Raw genomic sequence first — 17,328 nt, 5'->3', positions numbered from 1 at the left:
ATTCCTCACCACCCACATCCTACAGGAGGAGCATGCAACTGGCCTAGCCTCCATCCCCTCTTACCTGACAGAATATAGCTGCCCTGTGGACTAACTAGATCTCCGCCCTCCGACTCTGCTCCCAGTCAGCTACACTTTCTGTAAACTCCTGGCTCTCTTCTTACTCTTTGCGGAAATGTCGGAAACAAAATGAAAGGAGTACCTTACTCCCTCCTCACCTAACTCCCTCGGTCAGCAAACTCTTACTATAGCACTCAAAAATGCACCAAATTCAGCACTCAGTGCAAACCCAGTGTGATCCGCAAACTTTGAAGTAGTCCCCTGCACACCAAGATCTAGATCGTTAATATATATCAGGAAAAGCAAGGATCCTAATACCCTGGGGAACTCCACTACAAATCTTCCTCCAGCCCAAAACATATGCTTTGACCACCACTCTCTGTTTCCTATTACTCAGCCAATTTTCTCCTTATCAATTTTGAACCTTTCTAGTGACTGTTCCCATAGAGTTCCTACAATGCAGAAAGAGGCCATTTGGCCCATCAAGTCTGCACAGGCCCCCCTCAAAGAGCACCCTAACTAGGCCCACCCCTGCCCTATCTCCGTAACCCCACCTAACCTGTGCATCCCTGGACACTAAGGGGCAATTTAGCATGGCCAACCCACCTACCTGTACTTCTTCGGACTGTGAGAGGAAACTGGTGCACCCAGAGGAAACCCACGTAGATATGGGGAGTAAGTGCAGACTCAACACAGACAGTCACCCAAGGCCAGAATTGAACCTGTGTCCCTGGCGCTGTGAGGCAGCAGTGCTGACCACTGTGCCACCGTGCCTCTTCAGTCGCCATGGCCCCGATACCCCTTTGGTAAAGACAGATACAAAGTGTTGTGTTATTCACCCTGGGGTAACACGGACTGCAACTTGATGTAGTTGTACTGTAAAGTAGACACCAAACTGAGACGTTAGCTCAATACGTTTTCATTGAACTTCTGGAGCAGTGCACACAGCTTGCTGTGGGTTGACATTCTACTAATCTAAGTGTGCTAACTATAACAAACTAGACCAGTCTAGCTCTGAGCCTCGTGTAGAAGGTGTTAACTGATATATACACCCTGACTGTCACTACAGCTGTCACCAGTGGAAAGAGGCAGAGTGTTGATGCCTCATGTGTTTTATAGTGGGAATCACCCGTCTAGTGTTCTGCCTGGTGATTGGTTATGTTCTATCCTCTGTGTTGATTGGCTGAACTGGTTGTCTGTCACTGCCTGTCTGTATCTCATTATGTGCATGAGTGCATATCATGACACAAAGTATTCATTTAATACTTCAACCATGCCCCCCGCCTCCTTGTGTAAATTCCCTAATCAGCCCTACTCCTCTTTTACTATTCTTATGGCTATAGAAGACTTTGGAATTCCCCTTCTAAAACCCAAACTCCCATCTCCTTCGCTGGAGTCCGCCAGGCAGGCCTGACCAAAATCCCTGACTTACATGAAGTCTGGGATCCATCACTTCTGCATTTAGGGGCTGCATTTAGTCCCTGCATGGCCACTACTCGATTCTGGCACTGTTGGGATTATAGAGCTGCCAGCCGATCGGATTGACCGCCAGTGTTCTAGGTAAATATTTCCTCCCAGATCCAGGAAAGATTGCCTTGGTTCCACATCCCTTAATACCCTCGATACCATGAGCAGTGTGAGGACACACCGAACGAGTGGATACAAACTTTTATTTCTACATACCTTTTGGAGGACCAGTAAATAACATTAAACTCATATATTTGGACCAACTGCATTTAAGTGGCTCCAATGGGACATTAATATTGAATTTAAAATTTAGAAGATGATGCTTACTCTAGATGGGCCCTGATGAACAACATTGTCAATTATCATCTGTTGAGAACTATGTATTTGAACACGAGCGTAGAGCTGAGAGGCGTTCACAATTCAGCTGTATTATTCTATTCACTTACCAATAAGCACATGCGCCTAAACGAAGGAAAGATAAAAAAAAACAAAGGGTGGGATTTTCCGGTCCTGGTATGACTTGTGCAGCAAGCCAGCCAAAGGTCCATTATCTTCGGCGGGACAGGGTGGTCCAACGTTGGGAAAATCCCACACAAAGTTTTGAAAATCTTAGTATTCTACAAATGACATGCATATTTTCTAACTGGTAAACTCTTCAATGGGATAAGCTATGTACATTACGTTTGTGCTTTCCTTTATTTGTTGCAGGTAAAACATGCGACACTACTATTAACTACTGCGAGTGTAACCCCTGTTTTAATGAAGGAACGTGCCAGAATCAAGCCACTGGTTATTACTGCCACTGTCCATTTGGTAAGGAATAACACTATGAATATAATGCATATATGTATCTATGTACAAATAGAAGGTATAGGCTGGGATTCTCCGTTTGGGAGATGAAGGACGTGATTCTCCGGCCACGCTGCACCGGAAAAGCAGCTCGCCGCGGTGCAGCGTGGCTCGTGAAAGCTGGGAGACCCTGCTCCAGGGATCTACCCGGCTCGCAACACCTTGCAAGATTCAACGCAACCTCATGAGACATTGCAAGGTGAATCCCGCCTACAATGGGCGGGATCACTTTTTTGCAAATCTGCATATTTGAGTGAGGTAGTAAGCCTTACTCTAATGTGCAGATTCCCAAGGTAACTGAAGCTTTGGGATTCAATCCCTTTCGCATCAGAGACCTTGGGCGAGTGCCATTTGGTACTGATCCCCACAAATGGGGACCAGATGGAACGGCACTCGTGGGGGCCTCCAAGGGGATCGGAGGCCCCCAGCTGCATGCCCTTTAAGCAGCGTGGTGCCCTTGCACTGCTGGTGCCCAGGTGGCATTGCCAGCTGGCAAGGGCACTGCCAAGGTGCCAGGTTGGCACTGCCAAGGTGCTAAGCTGGCATTTTGTGCACACATGCGATCGGGCGGGGATTGCCTGGTGTTGGGTGCGGGTGTTGTGAGGGGACCCTCCCATATTCCCATATTGCATTTGGGCTGGGGGGTAGGTCGGTGATGCATTTGGTGGCCAAGGAGATCGGGACGCCATTTAGAAATGGTGTCCCAACCTCTCGCTACAACAGGGAGCAGAGCTCCCTATTGTAAAAAACATGGGCTATGTGCGGCCTTGGCTGTACATTCCCCATTCAGGCCCCTTATTCAAAGCAAGTGGCGTTGACTAGCTATGTGTTTCTCAGCACTGCGAGTGCCGGGAAACATGTGGCTGAAAACACACTCGCTGGGGATTTTGTTCCCCTTTGGGAAGATCGCACCCTATGTATTCCCACCATAACTGAATAGCATGCGATTTGCGTTTTTTATTGGGGAAGCTATTCATTCCGTGATTCAGGACATGTAAATGGATCAGTACTCTGCTGTCACGAATTGAAAGCAATTCCCGCCCAGCGGGCAGTTTTAACTGCTGGGGCCAGAATTAGTGCCAAAGAGCCTAACAGCTGGAGTTATTTATAAGCGCTCCACTCACCACACTCTCATTGCAGACACGAAGATGGCTCAAAAACACCACCCCACCCCCACCCCCATCCCACCAATTTCAAGAGTCTTAAATGAACCTACTGCTTGATGCCAATGAGGAGAAGGAGGTACACCTCATCCCCAGGGTGGGCCACAGACTCAAGTCCACCCTCCCGATCACCGCCTGGGAGGAGGTAGCAGAGGCAGTCAGTGCTGCCAGCCTCACCAGGAGGAGACAGCTTATGATCCTGAGGAATGGGGCCTCTGCCTTGAGAGGTGCTGTGTGCCAGGGAGGGTTCCAAAAGCCATGGTGCAGGTGTCCTTTGTTTGGGGTGAGGTCTGCTGATCCTCTGCAGTGGGGCAGCACTTTTGAGGATTGCCAACACCTGGTGGGCCACTGAGCATGGCCACACACATCCTCTTGATACCACTGGCATATGAGGTTTCCAGAGGGGCGTCCTAGGTGGGCTCCCACATCACCGGAGGCTCTCTGAGCATTCACAGGACACAGTGAGCAGTCAGCAATGTGAGCAACCAGGAGCCTGTAAGTAGCACCAAAGAGATGCATTTAAATCCACATACTGCAGCAATGGCGGTCTGCGCCAGGCAACCCCGATCCCGAGGGGCACACCCCGAGTCCATGGATGAGTTCCCCGCTACTGCCCCCAGCCCAGGCAGCACACCCCAGTCAGCCTGACAATTATTGAGAGTTTTTGATCATTTTTTTAGCCTCCCGCTCCCCCTCAACAACCGTGACGCCCAGGCCCTGGTTGTGAACACTTGCACCGGTATGCGCCCGCAAGACTTCAGCCTAAGAGCGGCGGAGCATCGTAGAGCGGTGGAGCATAAAGTGCCCAACCCGCTAATGATATTTAAATCCATTTAAATGATGGTTTTGCACGGACCGCCGGCACAGGGCAGGAACTTTGATAAGACTGCCAGTGAGGGACAGGAGCATGGCAACGGAATAGGCGCCCGGCGCAAATTGCGATTTCTCCATTGCGCGCTATTCTCCGTCTAATCGCAATACCCGCTGGCAGTGTCACCAAGCAGAGAATTCAGCCCATAAAACAAATTTCTTATGCTGTGAATATTTACATGATCCAGATCCTAAAGGACAGGTTGAGCTGAATATGTGGAATTGCCTAATCTCATCTTGGACTGCATAAAATGGGTATTAATTTATATTAGTTTTTGCTAAAAAAAAACATCTATTAATTTAGTAGTTTAAAAAAGATAGCTGGCCTGAATTATTTGCCTAAAACAATGTACATTGGATGCATTCGAATAAGGTTTCTTTTGCTAATCTGTTCTGATAAACTGTCGGATGATTGTAGCTTCATTCCAACCAGTAATTTGCTTGATACATGTATAATTATAAATAAATCGTGGAAGTTTTGTTGCTTTGCATTACATCCCCTCACTGCATTATTACGGTTTGCTGCAGAGCTCTAACCAATTTCAGGAAACATGGGTTATGTATAATACATAAACTTGGCCCAAGTTTAATTTGCAGTATGTCATTCAGTGTGCAAAACAAACAAGATTTGTGCTTTGCATGAGTTGAACAACTGCCAGGTTGGTTTGCTAAACCATACAACAGGAACTAAACATCGAAAGTACTTCATTGGCTGTGAAACATTTAGCTATACCCTGAGGTGGTGAAAGGTGCTCTATAAATTAAATACATTTATTTGTTTCCTATTTTCATTCTTGCTCCTCTACATGAAGGTTCTTACGTAATTAAAAGCATATTTAAGACAGCACTTTACAGACTCAACTATCACAGTTATGGCTCATTATTTCCATCAGAGTGAATTCACAGTCTGTCTGAAATCATGGGCGCAATCTACCGGCCACGTTGTGCACCAATGGGAGCGAGGCGTGGCTGGTAGATCCCGGGTGAAGCTTCCCAAGGGCTTCCCAACAGCCATGATGCCTGGCAGGATCTACCCGAGTCCCACAAGTCATCGGGATTAGGAACCCCCCTCCACAATGGGCAGGACCAAGCCGCGCTTGTAAAGGTAGGCCTTATACCTACTTAAGGCCTACTTACCCAGTATCCACCTGCCCAGTGAGGCCGTAGCCAGGTTCCGTTCAGTACTAGTCCACATAAACGTGGACCAGGCAGAACGGCACCAAGGGGGTCTTCCAGGCCATCGGAGGCTCTTAGGTGGCCAGGAATACTGCAGAATGGCCCCCAAGCCCTCCCCCTCAAATGAGGACACCTTGACAGTGCTAGACTGTAACCTCGGCACTGCTAAGCCGGCAGGAGCACTGCCAGTGTGCCCGGGTGCCAAGATGGCACTACCAAGGGTCAGGGCCTGAGGGGCGCATGCCCATGGTGGGGGGTGGGGGGTGCAGGGCAGGTAAAGGACCTTCAAGAGTAGGGGAGGGATGATGGGTGGGGGTCCTGGAAGTGGTATGCCTGTAAGGGGGTGAGGGAGGCCCCGAGCAACCCCACAGCAGGGTATCCTCACTTGGGGGCTGTGGGGTAATGCCCATGTCTGTGGAGGGTGACATTGCCCATAGGTGGGGGGTGTGGGGGATCCACAAGCTCACTTCGAGATCGGGTCGCCCTTTCAAAATGGCGGCCTGATCTCTGAGTTCAGCTTCCCAGTGATGAAACAAATTCAAAGCGTGGGCTAAACCGATGAGAAACTTCCCCGGGCCTAAAAAAGTGACTACGGGCGGGATTCCCCATCCCGCAGCACCTGTTTTCTTTTGCGGTGCACCCCTGCCAACAGCAGGATTCTCTGTCCCGCCAGCCAATGGGGGCACCCCCACGCCATCAGGGAACCCGCGGGCATGGGTGCGCTGCCGGCGAAAAGGAGGGTCCCGACGATGGAGAATTCTACCCTAAGTGTCATTAGATAACGGCAGGAACCTCCCAGCAAAACAAGCCACAAATGACACTTAGGACGTGATTCTCCAGAAAAATTTCTTCAGTTCATTTGTGGTGGGCTTTTCGGGGAGTTTCCCGCTGTCTCTGCCGGCAAGTTCCCCATCGCTATTGAATGGCACTTAGGGCAGGATTCTCTGGCTGCGCCTGCCCGGCAACTGGAGAATTCCACCCGAGGTCAATGGAAATTTCCATTGTTCCATCTTGCCCGTGGAGTTTCTCACCGTTTGGCCCACCCTTAGAATTATTTTAGCACTGGGGATCTGAACTCCCAGATTGAGCCACCATTTTGAAAGGGTGCCCCGATCTCTAAGTGAGCTTGTGGGTCCCCCACATACCCCACCCTTGGTCACTGTCACCCCCACACACATGGGCACTACCACACACACCCAAGTGAGGACACCCTGCTATGGGGTGCCTGTGGCCCCCCCAAGTCCCCTTACAGCACCCCCTCCCTTCCAGGACTCCCACCCCTCACCCCTCCCAACCTCGCGGAGGCCCAACGTAGCTGCCCTACACACCTCCACACTTCAAACCCCCCTCCATCCTTCTAGGGCATGGCCCCCCTCACCCCCTGACCCATGGCTGTTTATTCTGATATTTGTTTTTCTTCCTTTCCCTTATTTCATGCTCTTGATGTTCTCCCCAACCCCGGTCACACAGTACTTTTCTCCCCTCCTCCTGCCCAAACCCATTCCTGCTGCCACTATTCCTTCCTTCCCTCGGTTTACCTTCTATCCATGACCAGCATTTACTCTGATATCTTACCCTTCTTCCAGAGTTCATTTCCATTCTTCTCCCACCTTCTCGTGTTCACGCTAGTGCTGTTCTTCTCCCTTCATCACCTTCTCCAAATCACACTTTCTGAGGGGAGGAAATCATTTGCAGAGTCAGCGAATGTGAACCCGGGAAGACAAATTAGTAGGGGATGGCGGTATGGCGGGTATTGGGGATGAGATGAATTTGGAGGTGGCTAATATTCACTTAAGGGCCTCATCCCGCGCGATGGATGGAGGAGGCACCATGGATGCCCTTCTCTAATTGAGTGGGTTTCTGAAACCAGCCCCCTGCCCTTGCTTCTGACTCCCTTCCTCTCCTGCACTCCCCATCCTGCCGACACCTTTGACTTGAGGTCCCTCGTTGAACCTGAGCCTCTGGTGGGTGAATTTCTGACCTTCTGGTCCTTAATTCATGGGACGTCTTTATGCTGGCCATTTAAGTGACTGATCGGCACTTAATTCCAACGGCCTTGATCATGAGAGGTTATGCAGGGTTCCCGCTGGTCATCCACACGTAATGTTAACATTAAATTCCACCTATTTCATCTAGAGCACTCCACTTACCCTTCAGAGATCTCGGCAGCTTATTTTCACATGGGCTGGCAGTTCATGAAAGCAAGCCTGGAATTCCTTCCTCATCCCCATTTATTCTTAATGGTAGAAAATGGAGCCCAAAATCACATGGCCCAGAATGTACTCTGCTGGAGGCCAGTAATCAGATTGCTTTCTCGCAAGGCGAGTGAGTATGATGACGAAGTAAAACAGCACAGTGATCCATCCATCCAGTGATGCTAATTTGTGTTCAGCAGTAGGTACAGTGAACCATGGTATTACGTTTACTTAGATTTAATTCAAAAAGGAACCCTTTATAAATATAACTGGGCCATTTTCTGTGACTCAACGTGCAAAGGCCAGTCAGCTTTGACTGGAACAGCATTATACCAGTCTAACTCTCCTGATCAGAACAGGGGGCGTCATTCTCCGCCGGCGGGAGTCTCCGTTTTGCCGGCGCCCGGGGGTTTCCCGACGGCGTGGGGTTGCCCCACAATGGGAAACCCCATTGACCGGCCGGTGTTACGGAGACTCCCGCCGGCCGGTCGGGGCAGAAATGTGGCGGGGCGGGTAGGAGAATTTCGCCCAGGGATTTTGGGGTTTGCCTCACGCCAGCTCAGTTCAACACTCCAAAGATATTCACTCTCCGAATGTAAATGATAATTGGAGGTATAGTCTTGACAACATCTGGAAAAATGTTTCTAATCATTCTGTTTGCTAACTTGTACAAAAACTATTGCCATCATGCATTAAAATGAAGTCCTGGAGGCTGAAATCATTGCCAGTATGTGTTATGGCAGACCACCAACAAGAAATTAAGGTGATTCAAACCACATTGGATGCTGCTACATATTAACTGCTGAGAACTGTAACTCCTTACTGTCATTTTATTCAAGACAAATCATAATTATCCTGTCACCTTATTGGTATTTTTACAAAACCTTTGTGTAAACTAACTTATAGTACAACAGTTAGTCTGTTGATAATGGTAACTCATCACACTGATGGCTGGAATATAAACAAGATACCCCAGATTGTTTAGACAAACTAATTCCAGGCAGTTAAATACGAACGTAAGAATTAGGAACAGGAGTCGGCCATTCGGCCCATCGAGCCTGCTCCACCATTCGATCTGATTATAGTCTCAACTCCACTTTCTTGCCTAATCCCACACCCTTTGACTCCCTTGTTTGTCAAGAATCAATCTACCTCTGCCTTAAAAATATCTAATGTCCCTGTCTCCACTGCTCTCTGGGGGAGAGAATTCCACAGACTCTCAACCTTCTGACCGCAAAAGTGTCTCTATCTCCATCTTAAATGAGAGACCTCTTATTTTAAAAGTACTATAACTTTTGACTCCTTTGTCAGTCAAGAATCAATCTACCTATGCCTTAAAAATATCTAATGTCCCTGCTTCCACTGCTCTCTGGGGAAGAGAATTCCACATACTCTCAACTTTGAGAGCAAAATTGTCTCAAATGGGAAACCTCTTATTTTAAAACTATGTCCCCCTGGTCTAGTCTCTCCCTCAAGGGGAAACACCCTTTCAGCATTCACCCAGTCAAGTCCCCTCAGGTTCTGGTGTGTTTCAATAAGATCACATCTCAGTCTTCTAAATTCCTATTGTTATGGATCCAACCTGTCCAACCATTCCTCATGGTCCCTTATCCCAGTCGAGGGAACATTCTCTGAACTGCTCCTAATGAAATTATATCCTTTCTTAAATAAGGAGACCAAAACTGTACACAGAATTTCACAAGTGGTTTTAACAATGCTCTGTACAACTATAGCAAAACTACTCTACTTTTATAATCTATTCCCACTGCAATACATGACAACATTCCATTTGCCTTCCTACTCACTTCCCGTACCTGTATACTAACTTTTTATGATTCATGTACAGAGGTACCAGGACACCCAGATCCCTCTGCCACATAGAGTTCTGCAATCTCTCTTCATTTAAATAATATGCTATGTTTTGATTCTTCCTGCCAAAGTGGTAAGTCCATGCTTATACTCCATCTTTAAAAAGTTTGCCCATTCACTTAACCTAGCTGTATCCCTTTACAGACTCCTTATGCCCACTTCACAACTTATTATCCTGCTTGTCTATGTGTCATCAGCAAATTTAACAATCATAGATATATTCTAAATAGTTGAGGCACCCAGAACTGATCCCACTGGCATTCTCCTCTTTACATAATGTCAATCTGAAAATGTCCAATTTATGCCTATTCTCTGCTTCCTTTTAACAACCAATCCTCTATCGATGCCAATATCTTACCCCCCCACACCCTTAGCTGTAATTTTGTGCAGTGACCTTTGATGATAACAAATGCCTTTTGGAACTCCAAGCACACCACGGCCAGGATTCTCCGATCCCGCGCTGGGTCGGAGAATCACCAAGCCACCGATTCTCCGGTCCAATCGTGCCCACGGGGTCGCTGTCGCGCCGGTCGGGGGCCATTGAAAGCAGCCACCCCAGCGATTCTCCGCTCCTCGATGGGCTGAGTCCCCGCCGAGTTCGACTGAGTCCTGCCGGCGTGGGTTACGCATGGTCCTACCTGCTCGGACCTCGGAGTTTTGACTGCGGGGGCCGTGCTGGTGGAGGGGTGAGGGGATCTGACTCCGGGGGGGACCTCCGCGGTGGCCAGGCCCGCAATCGGGCCCTACCGATCGGTGGGCGGGCCAATTCCGTGGGGGCCTATGTTCGTCCACGCCGGGCCCCTGTAGGGCTCCGCCATATTGCCCGGGGGTCGGGGCGGAGACGGCACACACGTGCATGCGGGGACCTGCGCCGGCCGTGGCGCGCATGGGTGACCCGCGATGGCAGTGTCGCTTTTGCGTGGACCCACGCCGGCCGTGGCACGCTGCTTTCAAGCGCCGGGGCAGCGGACACAACTCCGGTGCCGTACTAGCCCCCTAGGAAGGAGTTAATGCCTGGGCCTGGAGGCCCTTTGACGCCGGAGTCGCTCATGCCGCTTTTAACTCCGGCGTCAGAACTTGGCCGCAGGATCGGAGAATCCCAGCCCACATCAACAGGTTGCCCTTTATCCACGTTGCTTGTTAATTCGTCAAATAATTCTAATCCATTGATCAATTTTATGCCAAAATCCTCCAGCCGTTGGGATTCTCTTTTCCCGCTGGCGGCGCATCCCACCCATGGATTTCCCGGTGGCGTGGGGTGGCTTCAATGGGAAATCCCATTGATAAGCGGTGGGAAGAGAAAATCCCAGCAGCGAACGGCACACCGTCAAGAAACATGCGGTTCGGGGACCGGAGAATTCCGCACAAGACCCATGATGGCTCTGCTTGATTACATTAAGATTTCTAATTGCCTTTTCCATAATCTCATTAATCCCAAGTTCCAGCATTTTGCCGATGTTATATGTTGAGCTCACTGGCCTGTAGAATTCTGCTTTCTTGAATACGGAAGTTACATTTAGTACATTCCAATCTGATGGGAACTTTCCAGAATCCAGGGAATTTTGGAAAATTATAACCAGTGCATTTTCTTTGTCAGCAACCACTTCTTTTAAGACCTCGGTATGATGTTCATCAGGACCTGGGGACTTGCCAGCTTTTAGTTCAAACAATTGTCTCTGTATCCGTTCCCTGGTGATTGTAATTGTTTTACATTCCTCCTTCCTGTCCCTCGATTCACTATTATTCCTGGGATATTATTTGTATCCTATACAGTGAAAGATACAAAATATCTGTTTAATCAGAGCACCAATGCACACTTTAAGCAAATATTTAAGTAGAAACACTTATTGTTTTTATATTTCTACCTAGTTACCTCTCATACCCTAATTTCTCCCTCCGTATTCTTTTAATCGTTATTTGTTGTTTTTTATATTTTGTCCCATCTTCTGAACTACCACTACTCTTCACGGAATGACATGCTTCTTCTTTCAATTTAATACTATCTTTAACTTCCTTAGTTAGCCACGGATGGTGTGTCCTTCAGCTAGAATCTCTTTCTCACTGGACTGTATCTTTGCTGAGTGCTATGAAATATCTGCTTAAATGTCTGCCACTGCACCTCAACTGACCTCTCTCCTAACCTAATTTCCCAGTTTACTTTAGCCAGTTATGTGTTAATTTACTTTTCTTGATTCATTTATAATTAATAAACCCTATTACTCCCAATAAGATTGGCTACTACTTCTAAACCTTACTACTACTAATAAAGCCTTGCAATGACTAATTACTAATAAATTACACTAGTTTTGAGAGATGAACAGCCAAGATACTCACCAACTAATCATTTACCTCTTTTCCTGTGATAACATCTGTTTTATTTAATAGATATGATTGACAAAATATAATATCAGACCACAAACGTACACATTTATTGAAATGGTGACCCTTTAAAGTAGTTGCATTCCAGTATAGATGTTCAGTCTTTATGTGTTGCGGATTAAAAGAGAAGCTTTTGAAGTACTGGTAATCCTATATGTTCTGGTAACAAGGCCTGGGGTCCAAAGTAGGACAATGTTTTTGTGCATTTTCCTTTAACTTCAAAGATCTATGTTTCAAATTGGGTGAAATTCACTTCTCCAAGAGCTCAGTGTGAAATGTGTATGGACAGTTTCAATTAGATTCTAACAGGTGATACTTTACTGTGCAAAACGTTTTTATTAATTTAGTATTAAACAGGCAAATTTACTCAGAAATGCTAAAATTATGAATAGTGTGGTAAGTGGACATATTGGACAAGATTTTAACTAATTCAAAACCCACCAACTTACACTGAGTTAGAATCAGGCCGGTTAAGACGAGGGCCTGTTCTGAAGTGTGGATTAAATTGTTAAGCTATGGATGTGTGAAGGAGACCATGGGGGCGATCCTCCGGCCAGCCTGCGTCGGAAATGCATTTAGCCGCGGCGCAGCGTGGCCGATGAAAGCTGGGAGACCTACACAGATTCAATGCAATCTCTCGAGACGATGCAAGGGGAATCCCACCCACAATGGGCTGGATCACCTTTCAGCAAATCTGCACATTAGAGCGAGGCAGTAAGCCTTACTCTAATGTGCAGATTCCAGTGGTACCTGAAGCTTTGGGATGCAATCCCTTCACCTCGGGTGAGCGCCATTTGGTACTGGTCCCAACAAATGGGATCAGACGGAACGTCACTCGTAGCGGTCTCCAAAGCGATCGGTGGTCCCCAGCTGCATGCCCTTTGGGTACCCGGGCAGTGCCACCTGGGCACCTTGGAAGTGCCACCTGGGTGCCAGCCTGTCACTGCCAAAGTGCCCAGGTAGCACTGCCAGCTGGCAGGTGCACTGCCAGGGTGCCAGGTTGGCACTGTCAAGGTGCCCAGCTGACATTGTTTGCGCGTGCGTATTGGGCTGGGGTTGCCCGGTATGGGTGTTGGGGGGGGGGTGCCAGGGGACCATCCTATAGTGCATTCATGTGGGGAGGGGGGTGTTGGTGGTTTCGGGGATTCCTTGGAGATAGGGACACTATTTAAAAATGGCGTCCCGATCTCTCGCTACAATGGGGAGTTCCAGCGAGCGGACCTCCCCATTGTAAAAAATGGGGCTATGTGGATCCTCGGCCGCGCGTTCCCCATTCAGGTCCCTTATTCAAAGTGAGTCGCGTTGAATAGCCATGTGTTTCTCAGCACTTTGTTCCCTTTTGGGAAGATCAAACACAATGTTTAGCATCTAACCCAAGGTACCTGCAATATAGTACTGATGTAAATTAGGAATGCCCCATTTCAAAACATTGACTTACGTGATCTTGATGAGCATGCAAAAAAAATATACTGTCATAGGCCCCTGCCATGTTCCCAATTTCTTTATTAATTATGTAGGGAATAAATAAATGACAGGCAAAATGCATTAAGATCTGTCATGTTTTGCAATCATGAGAGCAAAACTTTAATCGTCATCAAAAAAGATTAGTCTATAGCAAGTGATTTTGTTGCATGATGTACCATGACAAGTGTCTGTGCATAAAGGATACAGCATCATTTATAATCCACAAAGCGAAACTCTTTTCTAGAAAGAATCCGAGAAAATATCCATGCTGACCCCCAAGTAAACCTGAGTAATAATCAATCACAAGAGTTGTATTACAGCCGATGCACATTCCAATCTTTATTAAATATTTTATAATGCGTAGTGATTGAAATTCGCTAGGTACGTGTAGGTGCAATTGGGCAGATCATCTTCAGGAGAACAGAATAGGGGCTGAAGCCAGACCCCCAAGTTTATTCCTCATTTATGCTGTGCTCAAAATTAGGATCCTTTTCCTCCCTGCCCCAAGTTAATTTCAGGCATTAAGGCACAACTGGGATGTTTCCTGGGCTATGCTGAGAATTCTACTGGTTGCAGATCAATGAAAGCCATGCTCTTGACACTACTTTCAGTACTGGACTTTCTAAAGCTCCAAAATTTTAGAAGTCAATCATAGTGGATTTCAGATGGGAGAAACTACCTGAGAAGGGTGCACTTGATTTCCCTTCCGGGAGAAATTAAAAGGTGATGTTTAACTCTTCAGCCCACTAAAGGTCTCTGGCTTCTCCCATCAGAGTGACCGTGTGCCATTCTAATTTTGCAGCCCTTTATTGGACTAGGCATCTCTGTTGAGCTTTCTAGTGTAGTTTATTAGGTCCTATTATTAAAATTATCTTGGTGTCAGTCGGGAAGAGAGGGCTGGGTTCCTAGGTCACTAAGGGGAGAACACCCCAAATCTGAGGGAGCCTTCAGATTAAGCCACCCCTGATAACCTTTTCTATTTGGCACCCTGATCCAACTGGAACCGCCAACCTAAAAATGAAGGCTCGGTGGGTAAAGGCCCTTGGCCTTAACAGGGGCATGGATGGGCCCTGCCGCCCAACCGTGAAATTGTGTCTGGGTCGGATCAGAAGCTGTCCTTGAGGGAATCCAATGCATGCAATTTATTTTACACTCCCGTCCATCACAGCCCCCGGCCTCAGAAAAACACTTAAATCATTTTGTAGGAAAATGATTCCACCAGCCTGAATGGAGCCATTAGTCTGATAAATTGTACATACCTGTTCACGTCGTGAGTAGCAATTTTAAAATCTCCAAGCACCTACAGATCTGCATGGAGCAGATGTTAGTTATCAGCTGCCTCATTTCTTTTGACTAAGGGTTAACTTTGACTTCAATGGTAATGCAACATGGGCAACAGCAAATTTACAGTCCATTTTATACCCTTCCCAGTTGTTCTTTCCATGACGTCACTGCAGAGGAAAGTCAAACAGAGTGTAAAACAGGTGCTGATATTCAATGCCAATTTGATCTCTCACCTGAATGGAAATTTACCCCTGAACTGCACACACAGGTGTAATTCTGACTAAATTACTAATGAAACTCTCATAGCATTGCACAGACGGTATCAAGTGCTGTATTCAGCTCAAGTAGGGTTAGAGGGTGAGTTTGGACCAAGCTGGAGGAGGGGTCAGTAAGGGAGAGGCAAAGAGAGGCTGGCAGGAATGCGAGGGGGTGGGGGAGTGAACACCTGGGGATTAGAGGTAGGATGGGAGGAAGGGGGTAGTGGGGGGGGTGGGGGGGGGAACAAAAGCGTCACCGATGGGGAAGAGTCAGATGGGATGGAAAGAAAGATTGCAAGGATAATTGGGAGGGTAGGGAGATGGAGGAGCTGGGAAGAAAAGGAGTGGGGAAATGCCTGTATGAGGAGGGGTTAGCTGCCAGTGGTGTGTGAAGTTTACAGGTTGGAAAGGACCATTAACCGCATAAAGGAACTGCAATGTCTTCAAGGAATGGAGGGGAGCCAAGAAATCCCAAGAAGAAGAGGGTTTTTCTTCAGGTGGGTGTATTATCAAAAAGCGCTTCTGGAAGATTTAGCAAAATCTTACAGGTTTGATGCTTGACAGCTGGTGGGTGGTGAATAGGAATCAGAAGACTGAGTTTTTTGGGGAGTTTGTTGTTGGTAATCGGGCAAGATAAAGTTCACTTGGATGCATTCTATCGAAGGCCCAGTTAAAATTGAGGGTCGTCAAGGTTCACCACTGTGTATTTTTAGTTTCAAAGCAGATGGCTCGATCCAAAAGCTTTCTTTCAAACTTTCATTGCATAGTGGTCTTCTTTAGAATTTCTCAATGTTTTCTGACCAAGAGAAATATTTTAGTGACACTTTTTGGACTCCAGGCAGTTTGGTAGATGGCTGAGAGGGCCTCAGCAGTTCTTCCTTTAGTTATAAAATGCCAAATAAAATCATCACCGCAGATTTTGAGTTTGTTGTGATGGCTGCCACCTCGTGAAGTAGATAATTTAAAACAGCAGAGCCTGAGGAATAGACAGCTGTGTTCTGCCCTTTTCACTACCGCAGTATGCAAGCAAAACTTTCATGAAATAATTTCCAGAAACATTTGAGACAGCTAAACATTATTTTTTGGCAACCCGTACACTGGAGTGTCACAAGTGCGATGTATTATATTACAGTTTCTGCACGAGAGGAGGCTGGGACAGGACAGAGTTTTCTCTTATCTTCTCTAAATCAAAATTTCAGAGATGAAACATTGCAATACTTAAATATTCTCTTAATTTTTGGAGAGGAATTGTAAATGGGCAATGTTTTGCTATATTAGTACAATATGCAAGAGTGCAGTGTAATATTCCATGGTAATGCAGTTGGTATCATTTGTTGCAGAGCTTATCAGAAAGAAGAATTTTGTTGCACACATTTTTTTGAAGGGAACTCCCAACAATAAGAGTCAAACCGTTGAAAAGCATTCTGAATAATTTTATCTTCCTGTTGTTTTTTTCTCTAGAATCTAACATTTTTTAACAATTTTTGTTTAAATTGTGATATGTTGATGTCACGATGAAGGGATTGACTGGAATGAATTAATATGGATGAAAACTGAATTAATATCAGTCGATATCACTAATCAAGAAGCTTTAGCAACCTTAACATTTCAAACTTTGGCCTGGAGATTTGCTGCCAGATCAGATGCACAGTGGAGACATGTCTCTAACCCAGGAAAAGAGGCCGGGGAAGTTTGTTCTGGTGAGGGTTGGGGTGTGGTGGAGGGGGAATGCCAGGAGTGAAAGCGGGATGGGTTGGATTAGATGTCAAGCTTGCTGCCCCTCGAATGGAAGTGGAGGCTGCTGGATGGGAGGCATCTTTATTTTTTTTTAAATCACCCACCCCATACCCTCGATGCAAACGTTTGCCCCCTGTACCCATTTCCACATGGATCCCCACACCCATTGCTCTCTACCCAACCTCCATGGTGTCTCATGCCCTCTATGCCTCCCTGTGCTGCTCTACCAACTCCCACATGGCCCTGTATGCCCCTATACTAACCCATGCCCTCCACTCTTCCCCTTGGACCTTTAAAGCCCCTATGCCAGCTTAGTGCCAATCCAAGCCAAATCATGCCTCTGCATATCATTATTTGGCCTTATCTCCTTCATGCCAACTGTATCCACCATGGGCAAACATTAAGAGCCATGCTGATATAAAATAGTTATATGTCTATTGATGACATTACTACTTTAAAAAACCACTGATAAAAATCTTGCAATACATTGAAATTTCTTCAACCGCTGAATGAACGTATCCATTCCATAACCACTTGGACCTGTTCACCAAACTGCAC

At 46.9% G+C, this 17,328-nt stretch overlaps 1 protein-coding gene across 2 annotated transcripts in view; it reads left to right on the top strand.

Moving 5' to 3' along the window:
* fat4 (FAT atypical cadherin 4) overlaps positions 1-17,328 on the top strand; it is a 388,547-nt gene that overhangs the window by 319,667 nt on the left and 51,552 nt on the right. For both annotated transcript variants that reach the window (XM_072495681.1, XM_072495682.1), the window contains exon 11: positions 2,236-2,340. In XM_072495681.1, the coding sequence (XP_072351782.1) occupies positions 2,236-2,340 (105 nt within the window). The remainder of the gene's footprint in view (positions 1-2,235; positions 2,341-17,328) is intronic.

The sequence above is a fragment of the Scyliorhinus torazame genome, chromosome 3 (genome assembly GCF_047496885.1).
Source record: "Scyliorhinus torazame isolate Kashiwa2021f chromosome 3, sScyTor2.1, whole genome shotgun sequence".
Taxonomy (NCBI): domain Eukaryota; kingdom Metazoa; phylum Chordata; class Chondrichthyes; order Carcharhiniformes; family Scyliorhinidae; genus Scyliorhinus; species Scyliorhinus torazame.
This window is presented reverse-complemented; position numbering and strand designations above follow the sequence as displayed.